Below are 24,496 nucleotides of genomic sequence, written 5' to 3' on the forward strand. Positions count from 1 at the left end.
TGTCGGGCCAAGTCAAAGTCTATGTGTGTTTTGCAACAACAAACATTCTTGTCTTTGAGTTTCTTGGGATACCAGGGCTCACAATGCTCAAAGCTCCTCTGTCCAATTGAAATGTCTGGATTCTGATCCATAAACTTGAGATACAACTCTGTCTACTGACCCAACATGCGGGAACAACTAAATAGTGAGTCCCCTTTTGCTACTACTAAAAGAAGGCAAAACACAATCTAATTAAAGTATATAATGAAGCAAAATAATTTTCAACCACCACACTAGTTTAGGACAGTCACAATTTCAATCATCGGGCTAGTTTAGGACATGTTTAGGACCTCTTTAGGTTAGTCAACCATCGGGTTGGTTTAGGACATGTTTAGGACACATTTAGGACACTCACAATTTCAACCACCGGGATGGTTTAGTATACTGTCACAATTTCAACCACCAGGCATGGTGGTGGGAATTCGACAGGTGGGGCAGTAGAATTAAATATGGTGATGGCTTCTTGGCCTTCCTCCTCGGTGAGTTCCTTGGGATATGCTACATGTATTGTTTCAAAATTGCTCACCAAGGACTCAAGTGAGTCTTGGAGAGCTTGTAGCACCTAGTTGAAGAGGATTATTATGCCGAGGAGGTTGTAAGAGGTGTACTAGTATGCCACAAGATGCCCTTGAGATTGGCTTGCGGAGGCGGGGTCTGCATCCAATCAATGTTTACTTGCACACTTTTGGAGGTGTAGACCCACGGGCTGCGTTCCTCAAGCTTTGAGATTTGCATCACATCATCGTCCATTGGATAATAAGTGGACTCCATGTGATGATGCGCCACCAAGCTTGGAAATTCTATAGAATGGGATGGGCGGCTAGAGTTTGGAGGTCTAAGCGGCGGAGAAGAGAGAGACTAGTGGGTTGGAGATCTAAGGAAAAATAAGACATGGCTAGAATGGGGCGACAATGCTTGAAGTTACGATGGAGGGTTGTTTGGAGGGCGTTAGGAGGGAGTGGAGTTGTGAGGTCTAGGTGGAATATAAGTTTTTGTGTGCGGAGTGCATCAACATGCATTTGTAGTGTTTGGGGGATGGTGCATGGTGCGAGTGTGTAAGTGGTGAGCTGTGTGGAGACATCCCTGTACATTCTGACCTCTTGTTGCTCTCGATCTTCCAAGCCTAAGTCTTCTTATTGATCGGGGATGCGTTGTTGTTCGTTCTCCTCTTGAAGGGATACTGTCAGTGCTAATTCTTGTGTCAGGAGATCTTGTAGTGTTTGAATCTGGCGCTCTTGGTTCTCCTGTGTCCTGGCATGCTATGCCTCTGCTTGTGCCTTTTGCTCCAATGCTATTTGGAGACCAAACTCCGCTTTGTCACCCTGGTCCATGAGAGTTTGGACCAGGGATTCACTGGTGGCGAGCTCATCCTTGAGCTTTGTCATTGCCAGCTCGAGCTCTTCAACCTTGGTGTGGTACTCCTCTGCTCTGCTTATGGCCGTTTGCCCTGTGGCTTGGGCGGCAACCATTATTGTGTGGCTGTTGTGTGCGAAGAGCTATGCCTAGAGGAGAGTTACTGAGAGCTGTGAGGCATGTTCTTGCCTCCTTTGCAGAATTGTTTGTGCCACCTTTGGAAGATGCGCCATGGCTTCGAATAAGTTTTGCTCCATCAGGTTTGCATGCGAGAGCTGCTCGACTGACATGTGGCTATAGCCAGCTGGTGCCCGATACTGGGGTTGTAGCCACCTGGTGCCCGATACTGGGGCACCTTGCAAAATTGTAAAGCCTCTCCTAGGCTTGCCCATGGAGAGGAGGTGCCACTGATGAAGAATGTGGTCTCTTGGGCCGTTGCTGAGGCTAAGACATAGGGCGCGACAGGAGTTGCTAGTGTGGCTTTGGCTCCTGGGTGGAGGCCAATTCATCACTTGGGAGGTCCTCGATAAAGATGGGGCTGTAGCCACCTGGTGCCTGATACTGGGGCGCGTTGCAAAATTGTAAAGCCTTTCCTAGACTTGCCCATGGAGAGGAGGTGCCAGTGATGAAGAATGTGGTCTCTTGGGCCGTTGCTGAGGCTAAGACATAGGGTGCAACAAGAGTTGCTGGTGTGGCTTTGGCTCCTGGGTGGAGGCCAATTCGTCACTTGGGAGGTCCTCGATAAAGATGGGCTCCTGCTAAACTATTTTGCCCTTGTCCTGAGGATCCGCTTGCTGGAGTCGTAGTTGTCGGCTCAAGAATTCTTGCATCTGGTGATCCTCATATTGCACGAGCAACTAGCTTGGGTCCGGTTGCACAAGACGGCCGGTCGAAGTGGCACTTGCCTCTATCCTTGCTCGCTTGGGTTTGACCTCTGCTTCTTTTGGCTCTGTTTGAACCGCGGTCCCATGGTGGACTTTTTGGCCAACCCATAGCGGACAGGTGGATGCTGCTGCAACATGTGGTATAGAATTGGCATGTAGAGCATTGGGTTGCCAATGACTTCCCCATGCTTTTTGAGGTCATCTGTCATCTAGTTGCAGAATTAGTCTACCCAATTTCAAATTTGTAACCTGGGGATCCACCAACCGCAACAAGATATTGGGCACGATGGACTGATGGTGGTCCATGTAACTTACTTGCATTAGCCACTATCGGGCTCTTGCCGGTCTTCCCACATGTGGCTTGAGAATTGCAATGAAGTGGATTCGTCCTTTGCTTTTTAGTCGGTCGTAGTGGCAAACCTTGCTGAGGGCCTCCAATTTCTTCTTTATTGCATACTTGTCACTGACGACCAGAAGACCGAAGGCAACACATACTACGTGGTAGTAGTGGGGAGTGCCTGTTGCATCTCGTAGGACGCCCACATTGGTGTTGCTATTGTATGCCTGGAGAAACTCTGCCAAGAGTTTCATGTCCAAGTAGCATGGAAGGTGGTCTGCCGCTCAGGCTTGCAACTCTTAGTGCATCTTACACCTCTGGCTCCTTAAGTGCCGCATAAGGTGCTGCGATGTGATAATGGAGGGTGTAATCATGACCATCATAGGTGAAGCGCGAGTGCATTGGCGCATGCATCTAATTCCTCGAGCTAGGCTTTTTCGAGCAGTGAGTGCGTTTGGGAGCACAGGACTGTGTATTCTGCTTCTGTGGGACTTCTGTGGGAACTGGGGTGTGCTTTCTTGATTTTGAGGGGAGCATGCGTACTATTGTCATACCCTCCTAAGTGGCATGTCTCTTGGACACTTCCTCCTCCCCTTGCAAATATTTAATGCGGAATTTGGAGGGCATGCAAATCATTGCTGAAGGCGTGCTTTGAGAATCAGAGGGGCCAGTGGCCTATGGAATGGGTCGGGGGTGGAGTCCCAGCTCCGTTTCAAATTCAAAGAATTCATTTTCGGGATCCATGGGGAAGAGTGAGGGTAATTGAGTGACGAGGGAATCGGTGGAAGAGGAAGAGTGGGAGGACATTAAAAAAGTGTGCTAGATGGCTGTGCAAGAGGGTAGGGGGCTGTGAGAAATCTGATGAAATTTTGGCGGAGTTTGGGGGAAACTGCTATGGCAACGACCCGGCGGGATAGGCCCTATTTATATAGATTTTTGTATCCCCACGACCGGCAAGATATTCAGATGGTGATGGTCGGCGTGATATGGGGACGGAGATTATGGCGACGATCGGCATCATGAGGTTATGGCGACGACTAGCATGATACGTGGATGGTGACGGTCGGCGTGATGAGGTTATGGCAGGACGGTCAGCGGAATGCGAGGATGGTGATAGTCAACGTGATGAGGTTATGGCGATGACCGGCGGGATTCTTTGATGGCAATGGTCGATGGGATATGGACACGGTGACGGTCGACGGGGTACGTGGAGGGCGATGGTCGACGAGATATGGTTATGGTCGCGATTGGCGTGATATGGAGATGGTGACGGTTGGCGGGATTCTTCGATGGTGACAGTCGACGAGATTCTTGGATGGCGACGGTCGGTAGGATAATGCTATAGCAATGACCAGCAGGATACTGTCTAAGAAGACAAGGGAAAGGGAAAGAGAAAAAAGTGTGAAGGAGTGGGAAGGTGGGAGGGAGATAGGAATGAGTGGGGTTCATCGATGCGGTGTGGGACGAATTGTGAGGCCAGCATGCAAGATGGCGAAAAAATATAGAAGGGACGTACTGACCCTAATCACCTAGTGCTCCCATGGATGTTTGTGTGTGTGTGTGTGTGTGTGTGTTCAACAGTGACTTGTGGGCTGCGGGTGTGTCGGGTGATATGCCTACAGTACTGACTCACCTAGACTTGGACTTGACAATTATGAGGAATGCGGTGTGGACGGACGTCATGCTACCGCATAGCATGTTATAAGCCATGTAGAGCATGTGTCCAGCTTGTGTCTTACCTTGGACGCCAGAGGCACATTGGCATTGTGACTAGTTGTCACGGAATGGTCCTTTGTCTCACGAGGGAAGCGGGTTCTTGTGTGACCGCCTTCGGCATAGACTTTTGCTCTCGTGAGTAGGATGGTACCGTTGGAGATGGTACGATCACAATTACCCTCGAGGGTTCGCCTTCAGATTTGGAGGGAGGTTCTTATGTAACACCCCGCATTGTAGGGGCCGGTTCTTGTGCTGCTCCCTTCGCTTCCTTTGGCGATATTCGTGTTGAGTTGGATGATTTGTGGTAATAGAGTGCATTCAAGACTCTGGGGCTGGTTTGCTACGTTCAGTTCATCCTCGATAGGTTCTTGTGGTTCTACATCTCGGGTCGACACAGGTTCTTGTATTGCCACCTGCGGAACCTTTGCAGTTTGTACATTAAACTTTGACACCCAGGCGACCTACTTGCCTCGGTCTCCCAAGTGCTTGGTGGGGACCCAATGTTTGGGGGGATGTTGCGGTGGTTGAGGTGGATTGGAGCTTGGAGTTTGAAGTGCGAGATGGCAGCGTGTCCTTGTTCTTAGCACGGATGCTTTTGGAAGAGACGTCTCTAGAGCGATTAGGGACTTCTGTGCTGCTTAGACCCCCTTTGGTTGTTGGTTCCGGTTGAAATAGCGTTGAGCACATAGGATAGCCACTTGTACTTGATGTTCATGACTTCCTTGAGTGGAGAATGGCAATGGCGGTGAAATGGGCAATGGCACCGGGTTGCCACTATGGTTGGCCTTCTGTTCCCTTCAGGGTTGGACTCTTGTTGGGGGTTTGGAGGTGGATGGGGCTTCCGATTTGCCCTCCCGCAGAACTTTGTTGTCCTGGGCCGATGAGGGTGAAGCTGAAGGAGCAGGACTTGGTCCACGTAGCGAGACTGCCGCCGTTCTATCCCCATTTGTGAATGAAGTAGTCCGGGCACACCAATCGATTTGATAGTTCACGACGTAGCACCAGGTCCTTCCCAATATGATATGTTCGTCAGTTGCTTCTGTGGGGAGAACATAAAAGCGTATTTCTACTGCCTGGCGAACAACCGTTAAGACTTAAATTCACAAAGCCCAAGGTTCATATGAGTTGGTTGTTGATAGCCCTTACTGAAGCAACGGTGAGGGTTAGGGGCACCTGTAGCTTTTCCCATACCTCTCGGGAGATGAAGTTGTGGCTCGCTCCTGGATTTGCGAGTGCTCTAATGTGCATGCACGGGACCTGCAGTTGAACAACCAACCTAGCTGGTTATACTATTAGCTCATCCATTAGTTCCACCTATTCAATCGTTGCCTTAAGTAGTGTCATTTGCTTATGTTGTCCTAACCTTAGCGTTACGGGCTCTGGCTTATTCGATGGCCTGGCGTTTCATCCTGGTTACCTCGGCCTTAAGTTCTTTTTCTCTATGGATGGCTTGAAGGGTAGACAGTGTGATTGGTCCATAGTATCTTTTTAATTTGCTCCCGTTAAGGTAGCCATCCATTTCTGTCCCATCAAGGGTGGCTATTCGGCACGCCCCTTGTGGAGTGATCTCAATCATGTGGTAGGGACCCATCCCTCGATACTTGAGCTTACGCTTGGTATTGTGGATGTTGTAGAGAGTTCCAAATCTCCCTCTGCCAGGTCTTTGTTCTTGAGGTTGCGGTTGAACCACTTTTTGCATCAGGCCTTCTCCACCCACTCTTGAGGAAAATGCAAAGATGACTGATTATGACAACTACTTGCAGGATGTGACCATGTCTTGGTTTGAAGAGAGAGAGAGAGAGAGAGAGAGAGAGAAAGAGAGAGAGAGAGAGAGAGAAGGGGGGGGGGGACATTTCTTGTAGACCAGATAATTGTGCTTCTAGAACATGCTTCAAAAGATGTCATAAAACAATTGAGAAGAGTAAAAATCTGCTCTAAATGCAAAAGACCCCCAAAACAAAAAAAAATGACTATCAAATAATCTCCTCCTTCTATGAGCATGAGTGCAAATTAACATATGGTTTCCCCCTAAGTTGCAAATCCCTTTTCCTTTGGAAGCAAGACCTGAAAAATATGCCAAAGGGAATCTGAAACTCTTGGATCAAAGTGCGGTCAATAAATCAATGCATGCATGCTATAGATAGGGTTGAGCCAAAGTGAAACATGTCAAAAGCCATTGTGAAGATGATCTACAGAAGCCAAATGTGAAGCACATTGGGGAAACTACAAAGAAGCAATCATAAGACTGTCAAAGAAAAGTGTCATGAAAATCATGACAGGTGGCAATAATGCAAAATAAATTCTGAAACATCATAAACTCTAGCAAATGATGGGGGATGATAGAGGAATAAATCAGTATTGACATAGGGATCCAAGGGCCGCATGACATCAAGGGTCAAAAACCATGGAGGGGAAAGTAGTATATTGACACACAAGAGACTCCTCTATTGTAAACCATGGACCACGAGTTATTGTTTTATCAATCAAGGATCTGTGGGCTGATGCAAGGCATTGTAGACTTTTCTCCAAATGAGGGATTAAGGCTTGATAATCACATAGGTACGTACTATAGCTAAGAATACCTTGGCCGGTGCACTAGTTAGTTCATCCATGGGGTTTAATTCTTCCACAAATGAAATTGCAAATTGTTACAAGCCCTAAATGTTTTGGCTTGGCTTGCCGAGCTCTAGCTTCCTCTATTGCTTGCCATTTCATTCGTGCCACTTCTTTTTTCAGCTCCTTTTGCGATGGATGGCTTGTAGAATTTAAAGCGTTAAGGGGGCATAATAACATTTGAGTTTACTACCATTAAAGCTACCATCCACCTCAACTCTGTCAAACAAACTCCAAGAAGTTGTGCCCAAAAGACACAAAGCACACATAGCTAAACTTAGAATGTAGCACTTTTTTGAAATGTGACAGACAAATAGCCTAGAGTAAAATAGCACTTCGTCAAAATGTAACAAAAAACAGCCTAGAAGAAAATAATTACCAACGAGCAAACAAGCAAAATGACTACAACCTCTAGAGTTTGGTGGGAAAATCATAGTAGAGTAGACATTGTGTGTCACCCCATGAGTGCAATAAGGTAACTGCACTTCTTGTCCTCTTTTATGAGTTGGGGATGACACAAACAAATAGAGCTTGGACATTGCTAGCAACCTAAAATATGCTTAGATTATGCACAAGCACATGCATCCATTAATTCCAATGACTTCGAAAAAGCAAGAGAGCACATAGGAAAAGAAGACAGCGGCCCTAATGAGAGTGCATTTTGGAAAAGAAGGTCCCCTCACCCCAGCACTACAAAAATTGCATTTGACCTTGAGTATATGAAAGGTGTTGAAGCTCCGTAACAACCATGCCTAAGAAAAATTAGGCCTCGATGTGGTCTGCAGACTGCTTTGGCCTTAGAACCTTCTCAGAGTCCTTTTCAGTCCTTCATAAGGTACATTTTGAACAACCATTTTCAAAATAAAGCTTTTCACCAAGACTATCAAATCAATCCTGCTGACTGATCAAGCAAAGGATTCCAAATCAAGTACAGTATAGCACGTTGAAATATAGGGCGTCTATCAACTGAATAACGGTTTAGCTCACTTTTAACTAGCTGATCAGTGTGTACATCCCACACTTGACATGTCCAACAAGGTGTTCCCCGTAGCAAGCAGTCCATTTACCTAGCCACAAGTTTCTTACTCCGTTCAAGACGTTAGGGTTTCAATGACATTGTTTGCACTCAAGGAGATGCAGGACCCTCATAAAACACATGTGATTGAAACAAATCTAGCTGTTTAATAAATCTGAACCAGGCAAACCTCCAAAAAGAAAAACAAACCTGGACAGCGCCTTCCATTGTATTTTGGCTTTTTAAAACTTCTTCAGCATTACAAAGAACAGAGGACAATACTCCTTACATCATGTCCACATGAAGCTTTTCTCCCGGAAGAGAGGAAAAACAGATCACATTGCTCCTCCTACATATCCTAATCAATGAGCACAAACACTAGCAAGTAGATTGAAAAACTTGAAAAAGAGGAGTTTGAAGTCCTTAACCAGCAAAGAAAAAATCACTTAAAAATTTCCCCCCCAGATTTACTGAGTGAGGAAGAGAATACATGATAAATTCTTGGATAATTAATCCTACAATACTACTTTGATCCTATATGATAAAGCAGATGATCACAACACAATATACAGGAGTCGTAACCCATGTTCTTAATCTGTAGTAAGAGGGGGTGCCAAACAACCGCATCTAAACTTTGGAACCCCAACTGTTCTCATGATTACTAGCTGGGCGTCTTCCAGAAGCCTCACAACCTGAGAGAAGGACGGCCTTACTTCTGGACTTGCATCCCAACAGCGAGTCATAATCTGTACAAGGGCTTGGGGACAGTCTGCAGGAATTGGCGGCCGCATACCTTTATTCACAACTGCAAATGCTGCTTGGACTGCAGTCATGTTCTGGAAAGGAAGATTTCCGGTCACAAGCTCCCACAAGACTATACCAAAGCTGTACACATCCACTTTGTGATTATAGGATCGATGTTGTATCATTTCCCTGTATTACACCACCCCCAGAAGCCACTGTTAGCATTAAATCCCTTAGGGAATGTCAGCAAGCCACTGATGGGACACATGGCCATGACCCTAAACATCCCACTAGTAGTAAGAAGGTAAAAGATTATCAGCCCTGCTAGGTGAACAATTACAACTGAGATAATTTGTAGTAATAAAACAAATCCTTTTGTAAATCAATCGCCAATAATAATCTGAAGGGGAGAAGGGGAAACACACACACACACAGATTTATTAATACATCTACTGGATCAAAAGTAAGAGGCATACAAATTGTGGGCAAAGATTCAAGAATGCAGTAAACTACCATTCCAAGGTGGAATAACAGATTGCCGGAAGGAATGGTTGGAACCACATTTGGTTTAGTGATTCCTACCAGCCAATACCTACTACCTAGATGAGATTACCATTGCATTGTAAAAGTACAAGGCTGATGGAATGTAATTGGTGTCATGGCCATATAGTTCAAGGCAGTCGACGCTTGGATAATTGGGCACAGCTATGATAAGGACAGCATCGACAACTTTGTGGAGACTCATTCTATGATTCTAGGATTCATTTCTATCTTCCACTATCTGATGTAAGATTGAAATTTAATTGTCAACGTGGATGCACTTAACCACGAAAGATTCACAGGACCAAGTGTGTGCAGCCTTTACAGGAATTCATGTATTTATTTGAGCTGTTAGTGAACCCTAATGAAAACAGTTCATAGCTGCTCATGATCTTTGGCTTGGCTTGGCCATTGTGTAGTTTGAGGGTTGCGGTTTTATGTCACCAGTGGTGAAGTGTGAACAAGACATATGTCATGTGCACGGATTGGTATCTGACGTGTACTAGTTACACAGAACTAGCTTAGGTTAGCCTGGGGAGGCTTAGAGCTAGGTAGGCTTGATTCTCGGGTTGAGTGGCAAGGGTACGAACTATTTATAGGTCTTCGCTATTTTTGGCGCCGGGGCCCGAGTCTATAAAAGAGGCCCAGGGGGTTCAGTTTTCAGTGTGCAGTTGGGAGCAAGTTTCGTTCCCAGGTGCTAGGTCTGATCCTGGATTGTGTCGCGGACGCGCGCCTGCATCTTAGCGTAGCCCAAGGCCCAGTGGCAGATCCAGGGCTTCACAGCGCCACCTGGTGGTATGGGACACCAGGCTGGTTTGGATCTGATTGGGAGTTCGTGCCAGTAGCTCAGCTCGTGGCTCGGAGGGGACATCTTCTGATTTGGGATCACATCCCGTAGATGTCACGGTTGGGTGGTGAGCAGCCTGCTCAGTTCTGATGTTGTGTGTGGTTATTTTGCAGATCAGGGGTTTCAGGAGTGCTGGGACGTGTCAGTTGGTATCAGAGCCAACTCCTGAGGTAGGAACTTCTGATGCGAGAAATTTGACGGATTTCTCTTCCAGGTATGCCCTAAAATTCGAGATTTCCTGCTGCGTTTTTGCTGGCTACCTGGGGTAGAAGGGGTGAAGAAATATCTGGAAAAGGAAGAAGAAGAGTGAAATAGAATCGAAATTTCTGAAGGCTATGGAGAGAAGTTTAGAGGGAGGAGAAGGAGAGCAGAAAAGGAGAGAAGTGCAGGAATTAGACAGCAAGGGAGGAGGGGATGCGGAGCCTAGGAGGGGGCGCAGTAGATGAGGCTGTAGTGGCGGGACAGCCTGTGCAATAGGCTGTCCACAGCCAGCGCAGTAGGCTGTCCACAGCCTGCGCAACAGGCTGCGAACAGCCTGCGCCTAGGGCTGCGTGCAGCCTGCGCTGAAACAAGGTGCTTTTTTCGAAAAAAAGCACCCCTCCAAAGTTGGAGGGGCTCAGGTGCTTTTTTCGAAAAAGCACCCCTCCAAAGCTGGAGGGGCTTAGCCTTTTTTGGAAGCCTAGCTTCCAAATCAGGCAGCCCTGCACCCTATATAGGTGGGGGCTGGGTGCTAGGCTACCCACAAGCAGCCCCAAGATTCGAGAAGTTATCTCGAGTTTCGTGCCAGCCAGCCTCGCCCTTCAGCCTGCGCCCTGTTTCGATCAGCTCCCCTGCATCTGCCCTTGCCTGCGTCAGCCCTGCACAGCTCCCGAAGCTTCCATACCAGCCCGTACAGCTCCAGCGACATCCGTACAGCCTGTACGGACTGTCCTGCCTGCTTCTGTACCTGCTGCTGTACCGAACAGCAGCTGCGCCAGCACCTGCAGCCACCGTACGGCCTGCGTCAGCAGCCGTACAGGCCACATCAGCAGTCCGCACAGCTTCTATTGCAGCCTGCGCATCCGGTTAGCAGGTTCGGGGAGGCACCAGGACTCGTGGTCTTCCGATTTACCAGATTTCAGCATCTCCTTCTGTCAGCTTCATCTGGGACGGTTTTCTTTTGCTCCATCTCCCTCCGTGCTTCGTTTCAGTCAGTTATTTCTCTCCGTTTGTAATCAAATCAGATTTCAGCCATGTCTGATGCTCCAAATCCCGAGTTCGCTATGGGAGAGCAAGACTTAGATTACACTCCAGTGGGAGAGGATGATCAGGGTCTCTATGACGACCTGATAACTAAGAAAGCCTTCAGTGAGTTCACGACTGCTCTTGATGGTAAATTTGAGCAAGTCAACGCTAATCAATCGGGGTTGACACAGCAACTCCAAGGGATACAAGCAACTTTGACTCTTCTGGCTAGCACGGTTCAGGCACTCACGCATGTGGATGCCATGGCCTCCGTGCTAGGCCCGAATATCACTCCGGATCCCTTTCCAGGTGACCAAAAATCAAGAACAAAGGAGGTGGTTGACACTTGGTTACACAAGTGGCAAGTACACTTCCAATTTCACCCCTATCCAGATGAGAAAAAGATTCAGCTAGCAGCAGGGTTTATGTCAGGTAAAGCCTTGCTTTGGTGGAAAGAACTCCAGCCTAAGCCTGATACTTGGACAGAATTTGAGGGTATCTTCAGGAAGGAGTTCCTGAAGAAGGAAGATGACTACGATATCGTCGGCAAGCTCAAGGCCCTCGATATGTCAAAATTGAATTTAACTTTTGAAGTTTATCTTCAAAGATTTAGGGATCTGCAAACCAGGGTCACTAAAATGGATCCTGTAACCTTGTTAGGTTTTTTCGTGGATGGTTTGCCAGACTCCTATAAGTTACAGATTAAGAATAACAAGTGCACAACATTGCAGGAGGCCATGACATATGCGCGCATATATGATGATACCATGGCCGGTACCAAGGCAACCACAGTTACCGAGACGAGCGGAAAGAACAAATGCAAGTTCTTTCAGCATGCAACTGGTATTGGGGAGACGAAGTCTACGGACAACGCCTCCAAGAAAAGCTTAACTCCTGCGAAGAATGGTAAGGCCCGTTTCCTTCGCACTCTCAGGCTCAAGAAAGAGGGCCGGTGTTTTTATTGCGAGGAGCGGGGCCACACGAAGAATGAGTGTCCTAAGCGGAAGAACCAAAAATTGGTGCTAGGACCGAAGCTCCAGGCAAGTCCACGTACCGCAGCCAAGGGAGCCAACCAGGTTACGATGACAGGTATTTCAGTAAATGTCATTACCTGCCCCCTTTCTTGTAATTGTACCTTTAATACTTCGTTGTTTGGTTCCCATGATCTTTTCCGAGTTTATGGAGAAGTTAGGGACCAACAGGTTCACATTCTCTTTGATCCGGGCAGCTCTCACAATTTTGTTAATTACAAATTTGCGCAGAAGATGGGGCTGTCCACAGTACCTAGCGACCACACCTACGAGGTGCAGCTTCCAGTCGGAAAGCAGTTTTGGGATCGCAAGGTTGAAGCGCTTCCCATCCGGATTCAAGCCTACACAGGAGCTCTCACATGTTATGTTATGCATCTAGAGCATGTAGACTTGCTGATCGGGATAGAGTGGTTTAAAACCCACAATATCCAGATCGGATGGACAGAGCATACACTTTCTTTTGTAGACAAGGACACCCAATTTTGTATTCAGTGTGATAAGATTCCCCCTTCTCAGGGGCCTATTCTATCTGCGATGCAGCTTCGGAATATATTGAACACTTCTCATTATGATGTCTATCAGTGTGTTTTGATTCCACTTTCTTCATTTATTGTTTCGGTAATTAACAAAAATGAATTAAGTGTGTTTGAACACCGAGAATTGAGAACGTTGTTAGATAATTTTAAGGACGTATTCCCAGCTCAACTGCCGGAAGGTTTACCTCCAGAAAGGGCAGTAGATCATCGCATAGACTAGGCCCAGGGGCTCAACCTATCAGTGTACCACCTTATAGGATGAGCCAGGTAGAGGAGGATGAGTTAGCTATCCAGCTTCAGGATTACCTGAATATGGGCTATATACGCCCAAGTAAATCTCCTTGGGGTGCACCTGTACTCTTAAGAAAGAAGAAGAATTCTTCCTGGAGGATGTGTATAGATTATAAACTATTAAATAAAGTTACAATTAAGAACCGCTATCCTTTACCTCGTTCTGATGATTTGATAGACCGTTTGCCCAGAGCGAAGAATTTCACTAAGATTGATTTGCGTACGGGTTATCACCAAATCCGTATCTATGCTAAACACATAGATAGGACCGCATTCCGGACTAGGTATGGTCATTACGAGTTTATCGTATTACCTTTTGGTTTGACCAATGCTCCTGCTACTTTTCAGCAGATGATGAACGATTTGTTCAGAGATTATCTGGGCAAATTTGTTGTAGTGTTCTTAGATGATATCTTGGTATATAGTAAAACGCTTGAGGATCATATAGGACACCTCCGGGTTGTCTTACTTGTTCTAAGACAGCATAAGCTTTATGCCAAGATGAGTAAATGTGACTTCTTTATGAAGGAGATCATTTACTTAGGACACAAGATTTCTTCTGAAGGTATTAGCATTGATCTGGATCGTATCCAGAAGATTTTAGAATGGCCTATCCCTCAGACTGTGAAACAACTTCGCTCTTTCCTAGGATTTACGGTATTTCTTCATAAGTCAGTCCGTGATTATTCACAAATCACGGTACCCTTGACCAACATATTGAAAGGTCGTGGACGCAGGTCTACTCAACCGATCCCTTGGAATGATGCAATGAACAAGGCTTTTGAAACCTTGAAGTTATCTATCAAGGAAGCACCCGTTCTTGCATTACCCGATCCTACCCGGCCTCATGTTTTAGAGGCCGATGCGAGTGATTATGCGATTGGGGCAGCTTTATTCCAAGAGGGCAGACCTGTAGCTTTTGAGAGTAAGAAGCTAGACGACACTCAGTATCGTTGGCCCACACTGGAGAAGGAACTTTATGCAGTAGTGTATGCTCTCAAGGTTTGGAGACACTACTTGTATGGTTCAAAGTTCCTTGTATTGACTGATCACCAGTCAATTAAGTATGTGTGTGACGGATCAGACTTGAGAGGAAGGAAAGCCAGATGGGCAGAGTTAATGCAGGATTTTGATTTCGAAATACGTTATCGTAAGGGTTCGTTGAATAGTGTGGCGGATGCCTTAAGTCGAGTTAAGTTTGTAAATGCTTTGTCATTTGCGGAAATATCCTCAGACCTATTTCAATCCTTGAGAGGGCTATACGCAACTGATAGTCATTTCAGTTCGTATTGGCAGAGAGTCCAGGATGGGAGCTCCATGGTTGACCAGGACTCAGGGATTGTGCCACCTAGGATACAGGCGGCGGGAGGTCAGTGGATGATTAGGAACGGCTTGCTGTTCCGGAATGAAAAGATTTGTGTGCCTGATGTTCTGGACCTTAAATCCAAGATTCTCTGGGAGTGTCATGATGCTCCTAGTGCGGGACATCCAGGTATACATAGGACTCTGTCTCTTGTGAAGCATACCTTTTATTGGCCTAAGATGCGTGCATTTATAGAGAACTATGTGGTAGGTTGCCGAGTTTGTCACGTTACTAAGGCTGAACGCCTTAGAAGCGCGGGCTTATTACAGCCTTTACAGATTCCAGGTAATAAATGGGAAAGTATTTCCATGGATTTTATTACTGGTTTGCCTCGGACGCGCAAGGGTCATGACTCTATTTGGGTCATAGTTGACCGTTTGACAAAAATGGCTAGATTCTTACCTACAAGAACAACTATTTCAGCTGTTCAGTTGGCTCACGAGTTTGTGGACCACTTGTTCAAGCTGTATGGTTTGCCATCTGACATAGTCAGTGACAGGGACTCAAAGTTTACAAGTAACTTCTGGACACTTGTATTTGAGAAGTTGAAAACTACTCTAAGTATGAGTTCCTCGGATCATGCACAATCCGATGGCAGTACAGAAAAGGTCAACCAGTTATGTACGGGTTTCAACCTAAGTCACCAGTTATGGTTGGATTAAAAGGGATTCAAAATGATGCTGCTAAGAACTTCTTGCAAGACATGCAGGAAATGTTGCAGTTTGCCAAGAGGAAATGTTGCAGTTTGCCAAGGAGTCTATTAGAAGTGCCCAAGATCGTGACAGATTTTATGCTAATAGACATCGTTCACCTAGAGAGTTCTCTGAAGGAACGATGGTATATTTGAGAATTCCTAAGGAATCCAAGAGCCTAAGTACTGGTTTGGTTCCGAAATTATCCCCCAGATACTGTGGCCCATTCAAGGTCATTAAACGAATTGGACCAGTTGCATATCGACTAGAATTGCCTCCTGATGTTAAAGTTCATCCAGTCTTTCATGTCAGTAGATTGAAAGAAGTATTGGGTGCAGATGATCAACTTGTTTCTCCTCATGAGATTATAGAAGTTACAGATTTACTTTTATTCCTCACGACCCTGAATCTATTCTTGAATTCCGGGAAAGACAGATTCGAAATCGTACTATCACGGAATACAAGATTAAGTGGAAGGATCGTGTTGAGGAGGATGCAACATGGGAGACATTACAAAACCTCCAAAGAACATTTCCCGATTTCTTAGCGAACTCAGGAGTGAGTTCTTAGAGGAGGGGGAGTATGTCATGTGCACGGATTGGTATCTGACGTGTACTAGTTACACAGAACTAGCTCAGGTTAGCCTGGGGAGGCTTAGAGCTAGGCAAGCTTGATTCTCGGGTTGAGTGGCAAGGGTACGAACTATTTATAGGTCTTCGCTATTTTTGGCGCCGGGGCCCGAGTCTATAAAAGAGGCCCAGGGGGTTCAGTTCTCAGTGTGCAGTTGGGAGCGAGTTTCGTTCCCAGGTGCTAGGTCTGATCCTGGATTGTGTCGCGGACGCGCGCCTGCATCTTAGCGTAGCCCAAGGCCCAGTGGCAGATCCAGGGCTTCACAGCGCCACCTGGTGGTATGGGACACCAGGCTGGTTTGGATCTGATTGGGAGTTCGTGCCAATAGCTCAGCTCGTGGCTCGGAGGGGACATCTTCTGATTTGGGATCACATCCCGTAGATGTCACGGTTGGGTGGTGAGCAGCCTGCTCAGTTCTAATGTTGTGTGTGGTTATTTTGCAGATCAGGGGTTTCAGGAGTGCTGGGACGTGTCAACGTAGAACAAGGTAACTGTGGAAGGTATGGTGTCAGCTAATGAGGGATATCATAGAGGGTGCGTGCATATGTGTGCCAGAGGGTCCGCTCTTCTTTTCTAAGAATAATTCTTGAATGTATGTTCCATGATTGAATTTTCCTTTGTTCAGTGAATCAATCGCTCACCTTGGTGGCTTGGTGAACTTCAAGGGGTCTTCCATATCATCTTGTCTGTAATTCATTTGTCAATTCACCAAGTTATTAAATTATCTATGGATCTAGGGTCAAATAAGATAAGGGAGTTGGTGATCATGTAATGTTCCCGTTGTCATCAATGTTATGAATTTTGACAGGTGACTGAGATTCTGTAAACTTTGGATTCTTAGGACAGTTTTTGTACATAAGCCCTACCTCCTCACTCTTAAAGCATCTGTTTTATTTTATATATTGCTCTCTCTCCTCAGCAGTTAAACAATTGGAGGGACAAGATTGCTTCTAAATTGGGGTGGATTCCGAGGAGAATAAGGGCGGGCCTTAAAGGATCAGACAGATTTTTCTTACAGTTTTTAAAAAAAGTAAGCTGGCTGGACTGGATCTTCTTCAAAAGGTTTGGCAACATAATGCTGAAGCTCCCATGTCTCGGCATGGTCTATGAGATCTCTCAAGGTTTTTAATTGGTAAGAGAGTTTTGAACCTAGGAGTTTACTCTGGAGTGAAACTTCCTCATCCTCTCACTTTTCCCAATCTTTTAAAGTGAGGAACCCCTAGGATTCCCTCCAGAACTATCTACATACATAGTCTTTCACACTCTCCTCCATAGGTTGTTGGAATAGATCCCAATCGGAAAGAATTTCTTGTTTGAAATGACAAGTAAGCACTGTAAGCGAAGGGCTTTCACAAAAGATGTCCAAGTTCCGAGGCTGTCTTTGTGTTTCAAGGGGCTGTCCACCATGTACTAGTGATCCTCTCAACGTGTTTTTTAAGACCGAATTTTATTTTTGCACTCTCCCATTAGCTCTCTATTCAAAAGAATCTCAAATTGACGGACAAAAGCTGAAGATTTGAAGACTGAGATTCGATTCAACCCTTTGATTCCTTCAAAACTGAAAATGAGTCAGATTTGAGTGGGAAGTCTTCCAAGATGGGTTCAGCACTCCAGCAAAAATATCAACATTTAGACCGGCCAAACAAGGAGCAGACTTCAGCAAAGAGAAAAGTGAAAGAGAGAAGCTGAACTTGCAACTCTATTACTTGATGGATCAACTCAAAGTAGAGGTGTTGAAACCTTGGGATAGGTTCAACATATACCTAGATGAATCCAGGAACATTCCCAAACTCATCCTCTACTAAAAACACAACATAGTGCAGTTTCAATCTCACGATAGTCACTCATAAGATTGAAAACCATAAACTTCATCATGCATAGCAGGGACTAGCTACTATGACATCCCCACTGACATCATCAGCGCCCAACAGTGGATGTAGACCATAGTATAAAAATATGCTCTCACATACAAATTCACGCACCCACACATACTTGAGCATCCATTTATACAAAGTCTTTGTACTGAGTTTCTGTCGGCACTCCGGAGGTCTACCTAATGCACTTAGCTACCATCTGAACTTGAGGCTGCAACAACCAACATTTGGGCTCATCGCAATTTCAGCAGGAGGCTGCTCCTACAATTGTGATTAGGCCAAGGGCGTGTCTGCAATGTGTTGGAGATTTTAAACTTCCACGATCATCCGGCTTGACAATTTGACAGTCTAGGGGTTGTTTGGATGTTGGATTGAGCATTATGTCTGTGCTTGGCTGTTGATTGGACACTCACTATATATAGCTAACATTGCTTTGAAAAATCATAACTTTCCTGATACTAATGTTTCCACTATCATTCAAACACCAATATTTTTTCTTTTTTGCATTAAAAAATCATATGCCAAATAACCAATTGAATCTCAAACTTCAAAGTTTACATTATTTAGACATTCATTAACATAAAGCTAATGAAACATAAAAAATTATCTGGCACGCAAAGTAACGTCTGACGCAATCTAACCTCGTCTGGCGCAATCTAACCTCTAATTTGTTGTAGACTAATGGAGATGGAAGTTGACGAGAACACAAGGGTGGCAGCGAGATCATTCTGTGCTTCATTCCATTCTTGCACGTTAAATTGTTTGGATTGAGTCTTTGCTTAAACGATAAGCTCTACATTGGATGGCATTGCCAAAATGCTTTCATTCATTTTTTCTGCATAACTCTCTGCCCACAATCCTACTACTATTGCGAAAAATGTTTCAGATTTTTGCTTTCCTCCCCATCTTCCTCTCTGCCATGGGAATGCGTTAAGAGAAGTGGCCACACATGAGCCTGAAGGAAGGAGGATGGAGAGTCAAACAAAGCATTTTGCTTCCTACGCCAAGCGAGCAATCTTACGCCACAGCACGAGCTAGCATGCATAGGGCAGCTGAGACAGAGGTGCTGGGAGAGAGAATAACAGGGGAGCTAAGAGAGAAGAGCAGGAAAAGAGGAGAAGGCTCAGAGAGAAGAGTAGAGGAAGGGGGAGAGGGGCAGGATGAGAGAACGTCTCATCCTTCTATGATAATCGACAGAGCCAGGCATCAACCCATACAACTTGCAATTCCCTGACAGCACTCTAAGAATCGCTATCCCAATGAGAGGGGGAGGCTGCAAGGGAAGGGAAGGGAAGGGAGGGCTGCGAGAAGGGGGAAGGGCAAGAGAAGAAGGGGCGTTGAAAGAAGGGGGAAGGGGAGGGAGTGATGAAGAGCAAGTGAGCTTTAAAGCTCAGGAGGGGGATGTGGGCAGGGCAAGCGGCAATTTTTTTCCTGTACGGGGGGTTTAATGTTTTGGGCTAGCATATATTAATTTTTAGGGGCTAGGTTGATTGGATTAACGTTTTGGGGCCAGAGTGAACTAATAATATTGAATTTTCAAATTTTTATTCAAAGGGGGGACACACTGTCTGTGCTTGGCTGTTAATTGAGGATTCTACGGTGGTTTTCAGCTAGAACTTGGTGTTGGTTTTGAGATGCTCACAATACTAACATAGGGAGTGACCGTGGGAGTGCCTACATACGAGGTTGATTGTAGATTCTAGAGCTTTTGTATTTCTAGCCTGATGTTGGGCTGATTTCTGGCATTTACATTCAGTTATCTATGGTTCTACACCATCCTTGGCTTCTCCAGGGTTACTTTGGCATCTTTCATTGACAGGTACATGTTTTATTGCCCCTATTGTTAAAGGACACAACAGTTTTCACTTAGATTCACCTTGGGAAGGTCACCTTCATAGTGTTATGCTCATAAAATAAATTTCAGAGATTGACAATTGTACAAATTGCAACAACCAAAAGCATTCATAGACGGCCAAGGCCAGCACATGCGAGGAGGAGTACTTGAACTATAGGTGTGTTCGCTACAATCCATCTGTGGGGGCCCTCTATCAACCACCTACCAACAACTATGAGCCATACAAGGCAACTATTGCCCTGGTATCGCCATCTGTCATAGACATGCAAATTCACAATTAAGATCTTGCATTTTTGTCATACGGGCACACCACTCAAACTTGCATGTCTGCACTGCTCAGCCCTACTATATGTGCCACACTACTCAACCTTGATGTCTATTGCACACCTAAACTTACCCTATGATTTCTGCCCACCATGCCTAAGGTTAGAACCTTAGAATCGTCTTAACTCTATATACTTAACTCAGCCTACTTAAGTTAAGTGAGCCCTACATAGTAAGTACTTAACTCAGCCAACTTAGGTTAGGTGCCCCACTTAGTAACGAGCCTAGCTGTCCTATCTAAACCAAGCCCATATCTCTCCTAATTGTTGATTGCCGTATGTATCTTAGGTGTCTTATCTTCCAAAAGCTGTTCGTGTCCTGACTATGATTTCAACGTCAACTACATTGGTGTTTATAAAACACTTCCTAAAGGCTAGTCACAACTAACCTAGAGGTTCTAGGACCGACTCTGTCTCCAAGCATCCCTGCATGAGTACCAAAGGTCAGTACATAAACATTGGGACACATCTGGTGTAGGCTAGTGCATCACCACCCAACCATAGTTCCCTTAGTACCACCAATGATGCAGAGGCCAGGCAACCTCGGGCCACGGTCCTCCAAGGTGGCCCATGGTGCACAGCCCCATCTGCATAGAGATCTAGACAGGCTCCAACCTAGCAGGGCATTCTTTGAAGGACAATAGACCAAGAGAGAAAAAGTTGCATCTCCCCAATGGAAGTAGACAGCCAAACTTAGAGTACTTTTACGTGTATTATGAAAAGGAGATACAAAATTCAAGCCTCTTGAATGGAATCCTAAAAACTCTATCTCCAGCTGTTAAATACATCAGAATAAATTATCTGGAAATTCTAAGTTCAATATAAAAAAACTCTGGCTGTACCCCAAAGATAGTATCCAAAGAAGAGTGTTCTTCAGAAGGTCCTGGACAAAGCCATAGAGAAAAGCTAGATATAAAAGATAAGACCAATCAATCTGCATCATATCTACAAAAACCAAAACCCATTAGTAGATGGAGATTGATTTGCAACTAATATACCTGCATGCGGGATCTAGGTGTTGGAGAATTCAGGCTTGTACCCTAATACATGGATACCTAGCTCTGATGAAACAGAAGAACGGAGAACCTACAGAAGAATGTTAACCAAATGGATACACTGATGTCGATACGACTTCAAGGAATATGTGTGCACAAGAATCAACACACAAACACTCAAATCTGGAGCAGTAGACAGCAGTAGAATCAGCTGATGCCATTTATAGGCCCAGCCACTGGTGGACTGCAGCAGCAGGTCCGGGCAGGGAAAAGACCAAAGGCCTGTCGGCCCGACACATATCAACAAATTGATCGGCAGTCTGTCCTGATCAACATGCAAGGCAACAATAGTGGTACCAATACAGCCGCCAGTTGCCTCGTTTCAGATCATTCACATATCGTTGACCATTACACAACAATTACAGCACATGAAAGACCCAATCAGAGTAATGGCCCCTACAAACATTAATACTCTTCACACGGTGCCACAAGCACTACACCCACACAATCTCCAGCACAGTAAATTACAACAAGGCATGACATTGCATAAGAAAACACTACGAGAACAAGCATGCATATATCTAGATGAATGTAAGAATACCAGCAAACAAAAAAGGAGCTGCTTTGCATCTCATAACAATCACCCATAAGGTTTACAAAAGTCAACTCAGTTACACATAGCAAGGACCAGCTACTAACATCTCCATCCCATCATCAGCACCCAACGGTGGATGTAGACCAGCATGTCTTCAAACATCCTCCAAATCGATGCACACATAATCCTTTTATAGACTCGTGTGCTTGCTTGCACCAGATGTGTAGGGCTGACTCGAACATGATTATTGTCCTCCAAGGTACACTCCTTGTCAGAACAATTGTCTTGACAATACTTCTGAGCGTCACACTTGAGAAAAGGTAGCCAACAGGCAATGCACAGAGAGCAAACCACAACGTAGAAGTGAAAATTTTGGGGACAGACTGAAGTGCGGGGACCTAAAAGCTGCTCTTATATCACGAGGGGATGAGCCCCTGAGGAAAGGACTGGACAGTCATCTTGCATGAAATTGTATTAAGAGACTCACCTGAAGAGATCAGCAGCACAAGCCTGTGCAGAAATTGGAGAAAGGGCCACCCCAAAAAGATAGCTAAATTTCTGGGCTTTGAATTATTAAATACAGGCTTAAAGGCCTTTGCCATCCAAGTCTAGAAAGCCACCTGGAAGGCTTAGTGCTAGTTCATGCAACCCTTGTGCGCCGAGCCCACAGACCTAGTTGCTACAGAACATCAAACCAAACCCCCCAGTGCGTGCTGTGGATGTCATACTTCACATCATCTTTTGCAACTGCTGGAGCCTGTTCTCAAACTAATCCCTCTGCATGAAGCCCAGAACAATGCATGGGCAAATATGTGCTAGGGTGCGTACTTTCAGAGTATATCGTGATCGAACTTTCATTGAATCTCAATGGTGCATGGCTTCGTCCCTACTAAACCACAGAAATCGTGAGGCTTGGGCTCTAGTTTCGCACTTCTATCCATATCTAGATACTTAAAAATAACCGTTGGCGGGAAAGAGCTTACGGTGCCATCCAACGATAAGTTCCAGTTTCCGGTGTCATGCCTTCCGTCTGCACCTCGATCCTCGCAACTCCAAAATCTGCAATTTTGATGGATCTGTCAGCTATCAACAGGTTGTCTGATTTCAGGTCTCTGTGAATAACGCCGGCACTGTGCAAATATTCCATCCCTCGAGCTACATCCAGTGCGTGCCTCATTGCAACCCTCAGGGGGACAGGTCGCCTCCTCGCAAGAGACATTCTAACAGAACCGCCTCTTGCATACTCAGTGACAATGCACCAGACCATCGGCTTTCTGCAGGCACCGATGAAACGCACTACATTCTCATGCCTGAGGGTTGCAAGCATGATGACCTCCTGTGCAAATTGATTCTCCATGAGCTGCGCTTTCTCGAGATTGTTTTCAGGCCTTTCGAGTATCTTAACCGCAGCATCTTCACCATTATAAGTCCCCCTGTAAAGTCTGCCAAAGGCCCCTTGGGCGAACGCTGGACCCATACTCAGTCTGTGCAAGTCGATCGTCCAATTTTCATAGCCTGCAAGCCCCTCAGCGGGGGACCTATCATCTAACAGTGCGTTGGACAGCGCGTCCTCCCCGAGAGCATGCGTGACGGTGCTATCGTAGACGACACTCTGGTCCAGGGGCGTTCTGGTAGTGGTCCGGCGCAATCCATCGTGCATAAGCATTTCAGTTCTGGAGTCGTTGGATCCAACGCTAGAGCCAACGAAGCTGGTGTGGCGGCTATCGATGGACATGTTGGAAGGCTCGGCGGACCAAGGGTGGGAAGGGGGGGGGAAGAGGGCGAGGGCAGCATTATGGGAGGCCATGGGCAAGGAGGAGGAGCTAAAGGGAAGAGGGAGATGGCATAATGGAGCTAAGGAAGGGGAAGGAGACCATGGACGAAGGAATGGAGCAGAGGTAACAGAAAGTATGAAGAAGATGGAAATGAAGATGATGAAGAAGAAGAAGAAGATGAAGAAGATGATGATAATGATGATGAAGAAGAAAGAGGGAGAATCAATAGAAGGCCGGCAGCCCCAACCGGCACGCTGGCGCCCACGTGCCAATTGAGTTGCCGTTGGCTTAAATTCCAAGTCAAACTTCGGACTCGCTCGCCCACCTCAGCTGCCCGCGCGCGTTCGAATCCCGGGAGATGCACCTCGCGCTGCCTGTCACGGCAAACTCACCTGAACTGCCTGCCTCTGCTGCTGCTACTTCCGCCCACCTGAGCTGGCTGCGTCGTCGCAGTACCATGACCCTCGTCCATTCCTCGCCTCACAGTTTCACACACTCCCATGACCTCCACCTCCCCAACTGCCAATGTCTGAGCAGCTCGACTACGCATTGGCTGCAATTTCAAGTCGCCCTTAAACAGCAATCATTGGTTCACTCAAATTGTTTCCCAGTTGCTCTACGACGATATTTAGAACTAGCAGCCGCTGCTGGACTGTTCAAGCCTGCCCGGGCACCCTTTGCACACTTTGCAATGGAGCGGAACGATGTGTGGCAATGAAAATGCACCCTCAGACTGACTATTAACAGTACTACAAGCGGTGGCGCAGAGGTGCTCGAATTGGCACCTCTCCACACCTTGCAGTGGAGAGAAACTCGATGAAAATGCACCCTCAAACTAGCTGCTGCTGCCGGTGACAAGTTCGTGGCGCAGAGGTGTTCGAAGTGGCACCTCTCTAAACCAAGGTGCCAATTAGAGCACGTGGGGATGCATAAATGCGCTCTCATTCAAAATCGTGCGACCTGAACCAGCTGTGCATTCTCTGTTGTGTGTGCACTAGCCCTAAGGGTGGTTACACACTGGAAGAAAGCACGACCCTCCCACCCAAAAAATTAAAATGCATACAGAGTGGCCCAATTTTCTCCACTCGAGTTTGGGCCGGCAAGAGCCCGCTCAAGCACTTGGGCGGGGGATTTCTTATCTGCAAAAATTTAATACACCTCTGCTTAGTGGCAGGCTTGACCACCAAGCCATGGGCGGTGTGTATGCAACCCCATCCGCCACCA

General features: G+C 46.1%; 1 protein-coding gene across 1 annotated transcript; it reads right to left on the minus strand.

Annotated features, from left to right (window-relative positions):
* Positions 1–8,152: 8,152 nt before the first annotated feature.
* Positions 8,153–23,462, minus strand: LOC147886384 (serine/threonine-protein kinase STY13-like). Its single transcript, XM_087395644.1, has 2 exons — positions 22,481–23,462; positions 8,153–8,890 (listed from the first exon to the last, which is right to left on the minus strand). The coding sequence occupies exons 1-2, from the start codon at positions 23,302–23,304 to the stop codon at positions 8,548–8,550; spliced, it is 1,167 nt and encodes a 388-aa protein (XP_087251770.1). The 5' UTR covers positions 23,305–23,462; the 3' UTR covers positions 8,153–8,547.
* Between the last annotated feature and the right edge of the window lie 1,034 nt (positions 23,463–24,496).

The sequence above is a fragment of the Dipteris shenzhenensis genome, chromosome 24 (genome assembly GCF_047967505.1).
Source record: "Dipteris shenzhenensis isolate YYH24624 ecotype China chromosome 24, Dip_SZ_1.0, whole genome shotgun sequence".
In the NCBI taxonomy this organism is placed as follows: domain Eukaryota; kingdom Viridiplantae; phylum Streptophyta; class Polypodiopsida; order Gleicheniales; family Dipteridaceae; genus Dipteris; species Dipteris shenzhenensis.

Excerpts from the sequence above, each read along its gene's own strand:
- LOC147886384 (XM_087395644.1), bottom strand. The coding sequence starts at position 23,304 with ATGGCCTCCCATAATGCTGCCCTCGCCCTCTTCCCCCCCCCTTCCCAC. Across the intron at positions 8,891-22,480 it reads ACTTATCGTTGGATGGCACC|GGAAATGATACAACATCGAT; the intron begins GTAAGCTCTTTC and ends GGTGTAATACAG.